At 38.5% G+C, this 18239-nt stretch overlaps 1 protein-coding gene across 1 annotated transcript in view; it reads left to right on the top strand.

Annotated features, from left to right (window-relative positions):
* LOC149233750 (uncharacterized) overlaps window positions 1–17698 on the top strand; it is a 43333-nt gene extending 25635 nt beyond the window's left edge. Inside the window, exons 4-5 of the mRNA XM_089382284.1 lie at window positions 12947–13394; window positions 13670–17698. Coding sequence (XP_089238410.1) covers window positions 12947–13394; window positions 13670–17698 — 4477 coding nt within the window. The remainder of the gene's footprint in view (window positions 1–12946; window positions 13395–13669) is intronic.
* Window positions 17699–18239: the final 541 nt, after the last annotated feature.

Raw genomic sequence — 18239 nt, 5'->3', positions numbered from 1 at the left:
CTACTCATACAATCCCTGCTTTGTTTTGAAAGCAGTCTTCCATGCATCTTGTTCTGCAACTTTGACCTGATGATATCCACTATGCAAGTCTAACTTGGAAAAATAAACAACTTGTTTCATTGATCTAATAGATCATCTATGCAAGGAAGGGGATAACGATTTTTTGATTGTTATCTTATTCAGTGCTTGGTAATCAATGCACATTCTCCACGAGCCATGTTTTTTTCTCACCAAAACGATTGGTGACCCGCATGGTGATGTGCTAGGTCTAATGAACCCCTTCTTGAGCAACTCCTGCACCTGCTTCTTGATTTCTGCATTCTCTAAAGCAGACAACCTTTTATACTTGTGGCTGCAATGGTTGTTTCATCTCCTGAGTCTGACCCCAAATCTTTCTGAATAGCTATAGCAGTCTTCTTATTCTTGCCCTTGAACTTCTTAGGTCTCAGCTCTGGATGCAGAATCCAACAGTGCTCATCATCATGCCCATCCTTCTTATAGTGAGTGCATGAAGACTTGCTTTTCTGTGCAGTGTTAGCCTTCCTTGCTTTCCATTTCTATTTTCTTTTCTCCTTAGTCTTGCTTGTAGTGGGTTGGGATGATCCCCCAGCTTCTGGGTTTCCATTCTTTCCTCTAGCTTCTAGATGAGTAGCTTGAACAGATACCTCATATATACTAGTGGGATTAAACATGATGATAGTGTGCCTCATATAGCTGTGTAGATCACCAATGTACTTCAACAGAGTCTCAGGTGAGTCTAATGAAATTCCTAGAATCAGTGCTCTCTTCCTAAATTCTTGGGTGTAACCTTGTACACTTTTCCCTTTCAACTGTCGAAGGGTTTGCCAGCTCATCATGGCTTGCTGCATATAGGCCAGTGGATAGAACTGCTTTTTGATTGCAAAAACAAATTCACTCCAGACAGAAATAGTCTTACCATGTCTCTTCATGTCAGCTTGGGTCCTGCCTTCCCACCAAACCAAGGTAGTGCCTCCAAGGCGTAGGCTTGCTAGATGAATCTTGCTCTTGTCTGAATCAATACTCTGCACTTTGCAATAAACATCAATTTGTCTAATCCAATTGTCCAACTTTTCTGTATTCAACTCTCCATCATATACTGGTAAATCAAATTTAACATTTAGTTTAATCAAAGATGTCTTCTTTTTATGTTCAGGGCTATTAGGAGGTGTGAGAAAGCTTTCTTCTTTCCCTTTGCCTTTTGAATGGTCATGAAGGAGAGACTTATCTTCTCTTTTGTATTGTTTGGAGCTTGATGAATCTTCATCTTTATGTTTTCTAAAGTCCTCATACATTTCCTCTACCATGGACCTTATTGCTAGGAAAATATCTATGAATTGAGGGTTTGGCCCCATAGAACCTTCCTTTGACATTGTCTTTTGAGGATAGACTCTCCAAATTTCATGATTAGTTTCGACCAACTCTCCTTCTCCTTATTTGAGCTTTGATCTAGTTACCATTCAAGAGCTAAATCTAGCACAATCTTATCTAACCTTAATAACCTAAAGCTCTGATACCACTTGATCTAAAAATCACTTGTGAGTGATCTCAGTTAATTAATTAATGTAGGTATTACAGAATCATGTTCTGGTGTGTGTCTATGTTATCTTAGGCAACGGATCGATAAGATTGCAAAATACACAGACACTGGAAAACAGTAAGAGAAACACAACAAGCAAATGAAAGAACACAACAATTTAATAAGGAGTTCACCCAATCCTCCCGGGCTACGTCGCTGGTCCAACTTTCGGTGGTGGCCTTTTCTTATTGTGTCTTTAAGCAAAGTTTTTTTTAAAATGAGGAGCTCAATTTTGAGTCTCCTGGAACAGATGATGCTTAGTAGGGTGGTACTTGGATTCCCCAAGCCACTAGAGTGCGCTGACTCCCCCTTACCAAGTCTCGACCTCAACTGGTCTTAAACAGGATGAGTCCAACTTGATACTCAGTTCCTGATAGATATCCTCATAGGGATCACTTGAACCTCTCAAGCCTGGTTCTGTCTGCTCGATGTTGCCTTAGCTCTGCAGGTCAGCTCGTTTCTCTGCTTCTTGCTTCACTCTCTATTCTGTCTCTCAGTCTCACTGTCTCCTTCTTCTCTGTTCTCTCTTTGTTCATGGCTTAAAGCCAATCTTTCTCATGACTGTTCACTTCCTCTTCCGTCCCTTCGGATCGCCTACCTTTGTCCACTTGGAATTCCCTACCTCTGCGTCATCGCCACTGTGTAATGTTTCATAGGGAGGTGGTCACTTGTCCTCTCACGAACTGGGCGCCAGCTCTTCCTCGACGGTTCGTTATTTCGGTTACTTTGTGAAATGATTCATCTGCTAGCTCAGCGGTCAAATCGGACTTCAAACCTTCATGCGTCATAGCTTATTTCTTCTGCCAAATCCGGTCTCCCATTGGGTGCAATCTCCACCATTAGATCTGGGGCCTCCAGATCCTATAGTTATCGCTCTTATCGCGTAGTTAACTTGCTCAAACGTTAGCCCATGATGAGAGCGGTTTTCTCTCTCATCCGCCAGACACGTGTCATTCATCATATGGAATCACTGGGTCTTCGGCTAAACCCACTTACCACCTAAAACGCCTCTGATATTCCGCTGATTTTGGAGCACGGGACCCACCTATCATTTAAGTGCTTTTTCCATGGTTTTCGAGTTTTCCTTGTGACCGTGTGCTCGGGGCTTTTCCTTCTCGAGGGGTTTTCCCCAGTGATGCACGATTAGCATTAATCGCATATTAGAAATGGCCTTAGTTTTCTGATCTGGATTTCCCAATTGCTAGTTTACGCCACTGCGCAGTCTCCATGGGCCTCGGTCAGCGCGCTTTGACCGAGGTCCTCGTCGTTCCATGCTGGCTACAAACTGCCACTATCTAGAGGTCCTTCCTGATAGCTCATTGTTTACAAGTTTTTGAAGTCTGTCATGATTTGATACAGTCATAGAACTCTGATAATTTTCAAGGATCCAATTTGGATCAGTAATGTTGGATTTTTTGTGCTTTTGTACTAAAAAGTTTTTGGTTTGGGAATATTGTTGATACAGTTGGGGCATACTTAATGATGGACATGGCTATACCTGTATAATTTGTTACAACAAAAAAATGGGAGAATTCTATCTCCAATACTCATATTTGTTCATCTCCATCTAAAGATAGGTAGGATGACTAAAAAACATTTCACAAAATCCATTCTCTAACATAGCTACTTGGCAACTATTTTACAAACTAATTATATAACAAGATACATAGATAGATCATTCCTAATTTTTCAATAGGCCTCAAAGGAAGTACCCAAACTCAATGAGCAAGGATTGTGATCCCAATGCTTTGTTCCATTTAAATTCTTGTTCTCACATTTCTTTCCCAGATTTCCTCCCCCTCATGACTGGAATAGAGCTTAATGTTTGTTTAGATACACTTGAATAAGTGAGAGTTCCAATGTCTACCTTTGTTAGCCCTAGGATGAGGGAACATCTTCCCTCACTATCTCTAATCATTGTTCCTTCCATGGATTATTAATTTGTTGTTTCACCATTTTTCCCTTGTATTTCTTCTCAATTTTTCCATTTTCACCTTTTTTATTTTTTTCACTTATCTTCTTCATGTCAATTTTCTAAGGACTTATTGTGGATCATTTCCCACTCCTCACTCATATATTTATATTCCAATACATGAGAAATATATTTATATTCCATATGAGTAATATACATATTTCAGTCCTCGAGGGATTGCTTAGAAAATAAGGCTCATAGTCATTACAAGAAATACTCATTATGAGTCCAACACATTGTCACATGTAGGATTTCTCCCTACCACCTGCGCTAAATGTAATTGACTTTCCATGAGAAATATCTTTATATTCCATATAAGGAATATACTTATAAGGAATATACTTGTTTTGGTTCTTGATGGATTGATTAGCAAGGCTTCAAGCCATTACAAGAAATACTCATTGTGAACTTTGTTACCCCTTAACAAAGACTTTACTATTCAGTGAAATATTCACCAAGATCCTACAAGATTTTATAATCCAATGAAAGATTCACCATGATTTTACAAGATAATATAATTTGGTGAGAGATTCGCCAAAAAAATTATATACATATTATATTATTGATAAAATCGCCTTCCATTTTTCCTATGTCTCATGGGGATTCGCCCATTTATTATATATATAAATTTAGGGGGGTTCTTAAAATTTTCCCTGGAGCTTGTATGCCTTGGATTCATCGCTGTATCCAACAAATATACATTTCTCCCCCTTGCTGTCCAATTTCTTCCTCAACTCATCTGGGACATGGGCATATGCCACACAACCAAAGACTCTCGTGTGAGTGACACTATGCTTTCTTCCATTCCATGCCTCTTCAGGAACTATGTTCTGAACGCTTTTGGTTGGACATCTATTCAAGATATATGCTGCACAAGTGACAACTTCAACCCAATAATCATTTGGCAAATGCTTTGCCTTCAACACACTCCTCGCCATCTCCATAATGGTCCTATTCTTCCTTTCCACTACACCATTTCGCTGAGGTGTATACATTGTTGTAAATTGCTTGTGAATTCCATGCTCCCTGCAAAATCGAAGGAAATAATTTGAGATATATTCACCACCTCTGTCAATCCTGAGGACTTTGATGTAATGTCCACTTTGCTTCTCAACAAGAGCTTTGTACTGGCGAAAGCGCTCAAACACTTCACTTTTCTATTTTAGGAGATAGATCCATGTCTTCCTTGTGTAGTCATCTATGAATGTCAATACATAGTGGCTGCCACCAATTGATGGTGTCTGCATTGGTCCACATAAATCGGAGTGGACAATCTCCAAAGGTGCCTTTGCCCTTACCGACTTTCCTGCTGGAAATGTCTCTCTATGTTGCTTTCCCAAGATGCATTCTTCACATAGGTTGTCTAGTTTTTCTATGAGTGGAAACCCCTTCACCATGCCTTTCCTATGCAGCAAATTCAAACCTCCAAAGTTGAGATGTCCAAATCTCAAATTCCATAACTAGTTTTCATCTTTGGCCTCTGCTTGATAGTTCACTTGTGTGACAACTACCTCATTTCTTCCATCCTCTTGTGAGTTAATTGATAGTTGTGCTTGTGCACCTTCTTCCTTCAAATTTGATCTTATCTTTAGAAGAAACGTTCTATTGTTTGTCATCTGAACCTTTTCAATCAGCTGTCTGCTTGGAGGCCTATCCAAAATTGTGCACAGATCATTCTTGAAAAAGACATTATAGCGCTTTTGCATGAGTTGTCCAATTCTTATGAGGTTATGCTTGAGACTAGGGACAAAGTAAACATCTGCGATGTACTTCTTCTCCCCCTTCTTTGTTAGGATATTAACTCTTCCTTTGCCCATGACAAATACTTTGCTATCAGTCCCTAATGTCACTTCATATTTCACACTTTCATCTAGATTGAAAAACATTTCTATGTTCCTTGACATGTGGTTGCTACACTCTGAATCTAGATACCATATATCACTCTATTTTTCTTGTGCTACATTACAAACTAAAAACATGCTATCATGGTTTTGATTTTATTTTGTGAAATTTACACTTGGTTTGTTACTAATTTCATATTGCTTCTTTCTACATTCATTTGCATAATGACCATAATTCTTACAGTAATGGCATTGAACTTGAGATTTATCATACCTCTAACCTTGTGCTTGATTTTGGCTTGGGCCTTGACTTGGATTTTGATTGCCACCCCTTCCACTTGAACTTGAAAGGTTGCTTCTTTCACCTCTGTGTGGGCTTCTTCCTCTTCCTCTAGCATATGATCTTCCTCTGCCTCGACCTTGACCAAAGGAAAGTTGTTTCTTGAAGGCATGCTCCAGTGAGGAGCTTGTTGCTCTATTCAGTCTATGTTCATGAGAAACCAGTGATGCATGAAGCTCATCCACTGAGAACTGTGAGAGATCCTTTGTCTCTTCTATGGCCACAACTATGGCATGAAACCTTGCTAGAAAACTTTTCAAAACTTTCTCAACTATTCTCCTTTCTTCAAGTGTCTCACCATGAGACCTGATTTGAGTAACCAACCCAATTACATGTGTAAAAAATGAGTCCACATTCTCAGACTCTTTCATACAAAGTGTTTCAAAATCTCTCCTCAGCATTTGTAGCTTTATTTTCTTCACTTTTGCCATGCCTTGGTAGGCTGTCTGGAGGGTGTCCCATGCTTGTTTGGACTTTGTTGTTGCTGCAAACCTTGGAAAAATGCTTTTATGAACTGCTTGAAAAATATAGAATAGGGCTTTTGAATCCTTCTTCTTGTTGTCCCTTAACAAATCTCTTTCTGCTTGAGACAGGGCATTGTATGCTGTTGCATCTATTGGTTCTTGAAAACCATTCTCCACCAAATCCCAAATGTCTTGAGACGAAAACATGGTCTTCATTGTGATAGCCCAATAATCATAATTTTTTCCATTAAATTGAGCTATCTGAGGATTAGTCAAGCTTGTGCTTGATGTTTCCATTTCTGAGTGTAAAAAAAAAATTCTACCTGCTGGTAAATTCGCTCCAAAGGAAAAACCAATCTGCCCTCAAAACAATTTCTTTAACTGTTAGTAAAAAAACACTTGTTTTTACACTAACAAAGTTTAACCCACTCCGATACCATGTTAGAAAATTTTTACGAGGGCAAAGGAACTCAGAAATCAGTTGTGGAAAAGTAAGCAAGGTCAACTTCAGTTGTGGAAAGGTAAATATTTGGTTTGGGCGAGGATATCGCAACCACACAGGGACTTATTAAAACACAGAGTTCACTCATGGCAAAACATAGTAAAATAAAAGAGGTTGCGGAAATTTACTTGTGTAATATTAAAACCATAACGCAACTGACCACACTTTATATTATATGTCAAAACATAAAGAAATTATATTCGCGTGATAAATGGAGGCTGCAGATCCAAGTGAAAAAACACAACAAACTTACTGCGATTTAGGCATTACTGGGTTGCGGAGTAAACTTTTGTAAAACTCCATAAAAATGGTCTTCACGCGCCCACCAATATACACTTTATATTATATGTCAAAATATAAATAAATTATATTCACGTGATAAATGGAGGCTATGAAAAAACACAACAAACTTATTGTGATTTACGCATTACTGGGTTGCGGAGAAAACTTCTGTAAATATGGTTTTCACGCACCCACCAATATTTCCTCCACGATTTTCTCCTCACTACCTCACAGACTCTCCATCTCTAACTTTCCCAACATGCCCAACATGCCCAACATTACAAATGACTTTTATTTGCATATTTATCTTAACATACAAATTTGACATTAATTACATGACAGAGAAAATATTTAACACGCAACATGAGATCAATTTTCAAATTTTTGACCTCCGGATTGTTGTCATATCATCAAAGTATAGTGCAACAAAACTCTCATGATTCATACATGATTCATTCTATCTTGAAATAAATAAGCACATCATCCCATATGTTCCAAAAATCATAATCCTAAAAGAAGTCTCTGATCAATTTTAGTGTGACATATTCCATGATTGTTTTGCTACGATATGTTGTAGAGTTCATAACGCCGAGCATGATAGATAATTTTTTTTTGTATGAGACAAATTAAAATTAGCTATACGTGAAAACTTATATATCTATGTGACATAATTTGACTTTTGTTGGAAAGTTGCTCCAATGCCAAGCTTCCTGGCTTTATTCCCTGTTATGTTTGCATACAATCCTATGGCCACTTTCCATGGACTTCAACAAAATCCTCTTACTCAAAGTAGTCCATCTCTTGATAGGGGTAATCCTTGTTGACAAATTTCAACTTTCTCAAAAGGGTATAATTTTGAGTAGAAAGTAATCAAGCAGTCACAAATTGGCCACTTTTAACTTTACAACTCTTCCTTGAAGCTGTTAGAAAAATACAATTTACGCAGAGAGGCAGAGGGGATAGGCAGAGGAAAATTGTTTCACGCAACTATACAGAGGCTTAATAAAACACATAATTCACTTACGACAAAAACACAGAGTAAAACGAATTCGCTTATGACAAAAACACAGAGTAAAACAAAGTAAAGCTTGGAGCAACACAATAAAACTTAAGATTAAATTCTAATTCATAAAAATACATTCATATGAGATTGTGGCTCATTCACCAAGTAAAAACAAGGTTTACAATGATTTACACTTCACAAGGGGTTGCAGAGTAAAATAGAGTAAAACACAATAACTGTTGTTTTCACGCGCCCACCAAAATTTGCTCCACGATTTTCTCTTCACTACCTCACAGAATCTAGCTCTATTTTTCTCTATATACAAAATGAATTTTATATCCACATTTATTTCAACATACAATTTTACATTAATACATGGCAGAGAAAATGATTAATACATTGTTGTTGTTGAGTGCAGACAATAATCGCCTAGGTGTTTGTGGAGTATGAGCAATAGTCGCGCAGTAAATGCTTGCCTATATTTACTAAAATTCATTAAGTTCCTTAACTTATGCGATGTGCTGCAGAATGGTTCGTGCGGTACTTTTGTTCTGGCTTTAGTCCTTCCATCTTCAAACAAAGACGCAACCTGCAAAAATACTTCTAACAAGTATGGCTACTGTCAAGGTGTTTAACGCAGTGGTTGGGATTAATATTTCCAACAGAAGTGTCTTCAAGCCTCTAAATATTATTTTCAAATATTTTTTTTAACTGCATTTTGATTTATTTTGATGGTCTTTGCAAATTTGAGCCAATTACTTAATGTTGCATTGCTTGTGGTTCCAATGCATTTATTATTATTATATATCTTCCTTTTGGGCCATTGCTACATCCTTGGCCTATGCCATTTCTACCTTCCTCTTTCCACATAACTGCTTTCATTTTTACATTTATACTCTTCTTTTGTTGTTGTTACATTTCATTATTGTTGTTGCAACACTTAAAAGGTTTGATTTCATGAGAAACTCCCCCTGAGACCATGATGACTTCATTAAGTCATTAAATCATAGACTGCTCATTTTTCTTCCTCTTCCATACTTTAGTTGGTTGCTTTCTATTGTCTACATTTCCTTTTGGCTGCTTGTTTTTTCTGCTTGCAATGGCCTCCATCTTCTGTTTAGACTTGTTTAGGGTATATGGAAGCTTATATTCTTTGGATTTGTGCCCAAGAATATTACACGCATAACATCTTGTGTGGCCAATAAATGGAAGTTTTGGTGTGTTTCTTCTTGAGCACATGTTTTTATTTATGTACATTTTGTATTCAACAACTTTGTGTCCAAATCCATTGCATAAATGATAGTAACCATAGAAATGTTGTGTACTTGGTGGATGGTTGTCTTTTGTGTTTTCTTGCTTGAGGGAGTTGTCCTATTTGTTGCATCTTCTTTTGATTAGTTTTGATATGCTTTCTCTTAGATTCTGCTACAACATGTCCGGGTTCATGACAAGAAAAACATGTGATATTTTTCATAGGAGCAAAGAATCGCCTTTGAGATATTATAAATTTTCTTAGTTCATCTCTAGGAGAAAATGGCCTTTTTGTAAAGAGAGTTTTCTTCGACTCATTCTTTTCATTTTGATTTTGTTGCTTTCCTTTGTTTGTCTCCTTTTTAATCACATTGCTTGTCCCTTATTCTACACGTGTTTTAAAGATTTTCCGTTCTTGAATAACTTATTTTTCATAATTCTCCATGGAAGCATTCTCTTATTTTAGTTGTTTATGCAATCTATTATTTTCTTCTAACTCACTTCTAGCTGAATTAGTATCAACCTCTAACCTTTCACATTGTTCTTCTTTCTCCTCTAGTCGTTTTCTCATTACTTTTTTTATTCTTCTTGCTTCTTCAAACTGTGTCTTTAGGCTAATGATTTCCTCATTGTATTCATGCTCTCTTTCATCACATATCTACACCAATTTATTCAAATCTTTGTTTTCATTTCTCAGTCTTTCTATTTCAGTTAGGTCTAAATCAAACATAACTTGTTCTTCAACTAAGTTGTTTCTAGGTTCATTCACGCATACAAAGGTATCATTTGAATGAACACCTTCCTTTTGACAAGGATTTTTCTTCATCCTCTTACCCTTCTCTTTTTCAATATTGTTGATACTAGTATCTCCTTCATGCATGAGTTGTAATATATCCCATATTTCCTTTTGCATAAGTTAAATCTATTACTATATCAAGATCCTTATTATGAATATTATTATACATAACACATTTTTCCTTAGCATTCCACTATTTTTCTAGCACAGAGGGAGAGTATTTAAAGTAACCATTACATACAAGCTTCCATACACTAGATCCATAACCTATCAGTTCTATTTTAACCTTATATATCCACTCATGAAAGTTTGATGTACTAAGAATGGGTACATTTTTATATTCCATGACTCAACCATATTTACCTTCAAGTTGTTATGCTTACACTAAAGGAACCAAATCTTATACCAATTGATGAGAACTTGACTAAACTGAAGGGGGGTGAATCATTTTTGTCCATTCATGGACATTAAAATTATTTTCTTTAATCTCATTAACTGAAACATTAAATGAGTGACTTAACAAATAATTACTAGTAGATTGAATATGTGAACAACAAGTAATAAGGAAACCAAAACATCACATCAACACATAATAACAACACATATTGACACGAAATATAAGTGGAAACACATAAAGGGAGAAAACCACAATTTTTTTATTGTTGTGATGCAAAGGCAAGCTCCTACTCCCTTATTACATCTGATTTTTTGTAGGCTCCAATCTACATGAGGTTTCTACCTCAATTTTCTGCAAGATGCAACATGCAAGGAAGCTCCCATATGGTTTTTGTAGGCTACAACACATAGGAGGCATATATATCAACAGGTTCCAACTAGATATTTATCAAGCCACTAATTTAAATGAGACTACAATCCCCTGATACAAACATGAAACAACAATGTGTTGGTTTACGTAGTCATCAATTATGCATACCTCCATCTTCATCTCTGCCTCTTCTTCCCTTCAAATATGCTTCACATAAGCTTCATAAGTTTCAGGTAACTAATGAATAACACCCCAATCGGCTCTCAAACCGTTCTTGCTGCTTCAATGTCTTTAACCTAACTATGATAGTATTAACCTAATGGTGATAAGCTATAAATGAGTTGTCGCAAGAGGAGTTTCCGCAAAGTACAAAGATTTTCCAGCACTATCACAAGGAATTGTTGCAAAGTAATTTCAACAAAGAACAACTACAACTGCATTAATAACTATAAATTAAATAATTGAATTACCCAAACACCAAAAGTACACAGAGACACAAAACATCATGAGTGAATCCCATGAATAACATGATTGTCTTTGCAACTTTCGAGAACTGTGTTTACATCAAGACTCGATCTAGGCTGAATGCATTCGTCATATCTCATTTAACTCCTCTCTTCTACAAAAATTATTGGTAATGGTGTAACTTTCGACTATCCTAAAGAATAATCCATTACCATTCTGCCTTGAAGATCCCATAGATTTATCTAAATAGTAAATAATATAAGGAGTCTACAATTGAATGGAATAAATGAATCGTTAATGCATACATGTTGATTCAGGGGCTCCATCAATGGGAACGAGAGCGAAATAATCTCTCCCTGCATTTCTCTACTCTTGATTTCCTTTCGTAGTCGTGGTACTGGTAGGTACCAAATCCATGTTATGCCTTCTGCCATTATTCACATTGCCCTTGTTTCGATCCCCAACATCCTCACAGGTGCTCTTGGTGAGTTCTTCTTCTCCAATACCATGCAAGCAAGTACCCCTCCAAGCAGGAGACCTAGCCGATGAATTTTTGTTCAATAAATTGATCAAGTTGTTAGTATCAACACCCTAGGCATTGGAATTAGTCATGGTCGCTGCAAGAACATTGTTAAATTTTGTGTTCAAGCTTACACTTTCGTTGTTGCTAGTATACGAACAATCCATGGAAGTATCAAACCGGGTAAACAATCACTAGATTCAAATTTCAAATATGTACTTTCAAGCCCGATGTTAGGGTCCTATAATGATAGGATTCATAATTTTGAATTGACCATGTAAGTTTTGTATTATTGTACATACCTTTGCTTTTTGCAAATGTTTTCCCATATTTAAAATATTAAAAAATGTAAAGAGGGTATGTCGTAAAAGAAATATCAAAGGACAAAAAGAATAACAAAAGATAAAAAAAGTGAAAAAATATGAACCCCAAACAAAAACAGATCATGAAAGTGTGCAAGTCCAAATGCCAGTACTTTTTTATTTACTGTGCAAAATAATGGTTGTGTGCAACTTGTAATAAATGCACAACCCATGATAGTCAAAATAGTTTAATCTTGACTAGTTCATGCTTTAAATTTTATGTTTATAGTTAGAGAATAAAGATCTAACCAAACTGTTTAATCTTGGTAGATCAATAGTCAGGTAGAGAAATAAAATGTGCTCAACAGCTTAATCTGAGCCATGGGAAGATATAAGGTTAGAATTAGATAGTTTTTTTGACAAAAAAAGGGAAAGAAAGGGTCTGCTAGCTTAAATGCACCCAATAAAGTGAAGAAAAAATGTTAGGGTAAGTAAAGGATAGGTAGAAGAAAGGTTACAGAAGTACAAGGTTGTTAAAACATAAGCACACTTATCATGCTTAACCATATATTTTAGTGTGCATGGGTAGTTATGAGAGTAAAAGGATGTTTACAAGCTTATTTGATTAAATTCCCCTCATTTCATTTCACCCCCACTACGTACTTACTAATTTAACCCTTACCCCTTGGTTTCATACATTTCCCTTTAAAAATCATCCCCCCTTGTTAATTTCCTTTTTCCCTTGTAAACCCACTAAAACCCCTTATCCTAAGTTTTAATAGTGTATCAGGCCCCATTAAAAAAAAAACCCTCCTCTATACCCTTTTAACTTATATCCCTAATAGAAAAAACGAGGAGCCGGTGGAGGAGAACAACACAGAAGCAGAGCACCAGAAAGCAAATCAAGCTCCCCAGGCGGAAGAGGACATGCAGCGGGAGGAAGTGATCCCGATTCGTGATGATGATGACCAGTCTCTTAAGGAAATCCCCTTGGACGTTCCAGCCGGCCCTTCTGTGGACGTTCAAACCGGTATGCAGTCTTCTACACTTAATTTCTCTTTAAATTCCGAATCATTTATCGGTGGCTTTTCTTCGGATCTTCCTATGGCCTCAAATTTAGATGATCCTTTACAAAACATTGAATCACTCTCAGAAGCTATTCCTTCATTAAATTTGAACTGTGAGGACCTCTCTAAGATGAGTCAGATCTCGGGTAGTTCGTCTCCTGTCCGCCACTATAACCTCAGATCACACAGTAAGAGACCTGCATGTCATCAGATTGTCCCGGAAACGGTTGGTGGTCTCTGTTCTGAGTCGTCTAAGAGTCTCTTAAAAAAAGGTAGAGGGCGGAAATCTCTTTTATCTAAAGCTCAAGTTAAGGCAAAATATGATGTAGCGGATGGTAAACAAATGTCGATCCCTGGGGCGCTTAGAGCAGCAAAACCCCCTGAGACGGTTATCAAATGATCTGTCTTTCATGGAACTGTAGGGGTTTAGCTAGTAAACCCAAAAAACTAGCTCTGAAAGATTTAATCTCCCGCCACAACCCGGATATGGTCTTTCTCCAGGAAACTCTGGGCAAAAGCGCTGAAGTTGAATCCTCCCTCTGCTCTCTATTTCCGGGTTGGGTTTTCACAGCCCTGGATGCTTCTGGCCATTCTGGCGGTCTTGCTATTGGTTTTAAGGAAGGAAGATTTAAGGTTTTAAATTCCTGGGGCCTGCCCCATGCTCTTGGTTTGGAGATTCTTTCCCCTGATTTTGATTTGCCTTTTCTGTTCATCAATGTGTATGGACCCTGTCAGGGCCGGGCCTCCTTTTGGAATGACTTTCTCTCGAAAGAGCTGTTAAAAAACAAAAAGCTGCTTATAGGGGGAGACTTAAATTTTTCATTGGGGATCGCTGAAGCTTGGGGGCCCTATGCAAGGGAAGATCCTCTGTCGGATTTTTTCCTAAAAGCCCTTCAGACTCATAATCTGATTGATGCTAATATCATAAAGGCTAAACCGACTTGGAGAAACAGAAGAACGGGAGAGGAGAGAATTGCTAAAAGATTGGACCGCTTCCTCATAAATGAGTCGTTGGCTTCTTATATCCCTCTCTTCAGGCAATGGGTGGGTGAAGGGGGAAATTCAGACCATTTTCCCATTTACCTTGAGCTCACAAAGACCCCTCCCAAGCCGGCTTCTCCATTTAAGTTCAATGCTACCTGGCTTCAGGAGGAGTCCTTTCTTCAGCTGTTCAGGAATACATGGAGGCATCCGGGCCCTACCCCACCGGAAAACAAAGGAGCTCACTTTATGGAGAATCTAAAAAGGCTGAAGAGAGCAACCATTGAATGGGCTTCAGACAGAAGGAGGAAATTAAACGAGGAATTGGTCAAAATTGACGAGGCCCTAAGTGCTTTAGAAGATCCTGAAGCTGATTCTTATATTTCTCAAGAGGCGAAAGAAAGAATTCTGGTGTTAGAGAAGAGCAGAGCTAAGATTCTACTGGACAAAGAAGAGGAGTGGAGGTTGAAAAGTAGGGCTATTTGGTTGAAAGCGGGGGATGAAAATACAAAATTCTTCCATAATTATGCAAAGGGGCGGAAAAACGCAAATACTATTTGGAAATTAAAGGACTCTGACGGAAGGGAGCATTCCACCTTTGAGGCTGTTGCTAATTTGGGTAAGAATCACTTTCAATCTCTTTTTGCTGACCCAGGGGGGCTCTCCATAGCTGAAATCATCAGGACTGCCCAAGCTTTCCCTCGCTTTGTGGAGGAGGAGGAAGCAGAAAATCTCTTCAGAGAAGTGACTAAGGAGGAAGTAGAATGTATCATAAAATCAATGCCAAAAGACAAAAGTCCGGGACCGGATGGCTGGACCATAGAGCTGTTTACTCACTTCTTTGATCTTATTGGTGAAGAGCTTACAGATGTTGTGGAGGAGTCAAGGAAGAAAGGAGAGATCTATGGTCCATTTAATTCAACTTTCATTGCCCTCATCCCAAAAAAAGAGGATCCGGAATCCTTTGAAGATTTCAGACCTATCTCTCTCTGCAACGCTATCTACAAGATCATAGCAAAAATTATAGCGGTCCGCCTGAAGCCTATTCTTTCTGTATGTATTTCCAACGAGCAATTTGGATTCCTGGACGGTCGACAAATTCATGAAGCCATTGGGGTGGCCCAGGAAACCATCCACAGCATCAGACAAGCAAAGAAAAAAGGGGCGGTGCTAAAAATCGATCTCTCCAAAGCCTACGACAGGATTAGCTGGTCGTACCTCAGACTTTTATTGACTCACCTTGGTTTTAAGGTGGAGTTTATAAATTGGATAATGGGATGCATTTCAAATGTATGTTTTGCTGTTCTGATAAATGGGGCTGCCTCCCAATTTTTCAAAAGTCAGCGAGGCTTGAGACAAGGGTGTCCTCTTTCTCCTTTGCTTTTCCTTCTGGCTGCTGAAGGCCTCAGCAGATTGATTTCAAAAGCCAGGAGATCAGGTTTGATTATAGGTTTGGAAGTTGCTGTAAATCTTTTCATAACTCATCTCCTATTTGTTGATGATATATTATTGTTTACAAATGGGAATATAAATGAATTAAAAGAGCTTAAAGACATTCTTGATCTATTTCTGAAAGCTACAGGACTTCAAATCAATCCCAGGAAGTCTCACTTTATCATGGAAGCTTTCACCAGGCAAGAGGAGATCTTGATCACATCATACTTGCCCTTTGAAATTTGCAGTATGGATCAGCCTTTCAAGTACCTGGGGTTTTGGCTAAAACCGTCTTCATACCGAAAGCAGGATTGGAATTGGCTGGTGGCAAAAATTGAACAAAGGATTACCCACTGGAGTTTCAAATGGCTATCTAGGGCTGGCAGACTGACTCTGATAAACTCTGTTCTTCAGGCCATCCCGGTCTTTTGGGCTGCTCTGACCTGGATTCCCAAAGGAGTTCTTCATAAAATCAAGCAGATATGTAGCAGATTTCTGTGGTCGGGATCAAAAGAAGACTCAGTGCTTCCCTGGGTAGCTTGGGATAAGATTGCTAGACCAAAGGAATGGGGAGGATGGGGCATCAAGCATCTCGTTGACTTTAGTCAATCTCTGGCAGCAAAATCAGGATGGCGAATTATAAAAGTGGAGAACCTTTGGACTAGGGTGGTCAAAAGAAAGTATATTGATCCAGTTCCGCTTGAGGACTGGATTCGGAGCCCAAACAAAAAAGGTAGAAATTTCTCGGTTATCTGGAAGGCCACTTCAGAGGCCTTCAATATAATAGAACAAGGACTTGCTTGGCAGGTGGGGAATGGAGAAAATCTGCGGATTGGCAGGGATCCGTGGGTAGGGTGCAACGATCTTTTTGCATTATCCCCTGGTCTTCTCGCTCATCTAGATACAAAAGGAATCCATAGATTAAGTCAGATAGCAAACATGGAGTTATCTTCCATTTGGGGACAGGCATGGAAATCTGAAGAGGAATTGGGCATTGATCCCATTTGGAGAATCGAGTGGCAGGTTTTCATTCAGGAACTCAAGCGGTCAAATGTCAGAATAAAGGACAATCCAGACTCCCTAGTGTGGGCTCATGCTGAGACAGGTCTCTACTCCCCAAAGGCTGGCTATAATTTCCTGATGAAGAGAAAGGGATGGGATCCTCCTGTTTGGTGGGCAAAGCCTCTGTTCAAACTGAAATGCCCCAAAAAAGCCAGAATCTTTCTCTGGTGTGCGCTAAAAAACAAGATCCCTTCTTGGGAAATCCTACAAGCACGCTTCAAGCAGGGGCCGAGTAGATGCCCTTTATGTTTTGCAGCTTCTGAATCCATTCCTCACTTATTTGTGGCATGCTCCTTTACTAGACAAGTCTGGGATGAAACAAAAAAACTCTTGAACATTAACTCCAGATGGGAAGGGGAAGATCTCCCTTCAGCTTGGGAATTTTGGTGGTCCCACTATCCCGAGAAGAACCTGAGAAACCTTCCTCCTATCCTTTGCTGGGGCATTTGGATTGCCCGGAATCGTAGCATCTTTAAAGAAAAAGCAACCCCGGTGGAAGTAATCGCAATCCAAAGCTCAGCCATCCTTGCTAGCATTCCTGAGCCGGAAGGCCCTCCATCCATGATCCAGCGGAAGGAAATCCTCATTAAAGAAGGCATTCCTTGGGCTTTCTTTGACGGGGCAGCACAAAACAACTCCACTGGTGCTGGAATTATTATTCATCTTAGCCCCTCGCACTCGCTAAAAGCCTCAGTGGGCCTCGGGACGGGCACAAATAATTTTGCCGAACTATCAGCCTTAAAACTTCTCCTATGCTGGCTCATTCATAGACAGGTCCTCACAGTTCAGATTTTTGGAGACTCTTCAAATGTTGTAAACTGGGTCAATGGAAAGTTTAGATGCCGGAATTATATGTTGATGCCTCTGTTAGAAGAAGTTCAAAATCTAAAATCTTTATTTACTGTTTTCTCTATTGGACATATTTACAGGGACAAAAATGATGAAGCAGACAGGTATTCTAAAGCAGGTTTACAACAGGCTGTGGGTTCGTGGAGGATAACAGAGCAGGTCCAGGACCAGATCCGTGAGACGGATCTGGCCCCTTACACATAATGTTTTTTTGTTCATGGCTGTAAGTGCTCCAGGATCAAATGGACATAATTTTTTGATTACTGGCTGCACATGATAGTTTTGCTTTTTCTTTTACTATCTCATCTTCTTTTTAAATATGAAGAAGCTCGACAGAAACTGTTGGTTTTTATTATGCGGGTTGTTTTCCTTTTAACAAGGAGACCCAGACATTCTAGACAGTCTTAAATACTTTTTGGTATGGCTGTTCAGGCCGAGTTCAGAAGAACTTTTGGGTTTTTGTAAAAGACATGTTTGATGACATCATGGAGAAGGATTGTTTATCTTTCTGCCTCAAGCAGTTTTCTGCTGAATGTTCATTCATCTGATTGTAACTTTTTTATTTTTATTAATAGAAAAGTTCGGCTTTTTTCTTCGGAAAAAAAAAACTTATATCCCTAATGTATTTATTCCCAGGTCCCACATTTTATTAAACAATCGCAATATGTTAAATCCTGCTCATATACTAATATTAACATTTAACTCTAATTATTTAATTCCCCTTATACATGTATCCCGTATTAAA

This window comes from Pinus tabuliformis, chromosome J (genome assembly GCF_031772625.1).
Source record: "Pinus tabuliformis cultivar Carrire ecotype Pingquan chromosome J, CPIR1, whole genome shotgun sequence".
Classification (NCBI taxonomy): Eukaryota; Viridiplantae; Streptophyta; class Pinopsida; order Pinales; family Pinaceae; genus Pinus; species Pinus tabuliformis.
The sequence above is the reverse complement of the archived record's forward strand: the minus strand, read 5'-3'. Positions and strand labels throughout refer to the sequence as shown.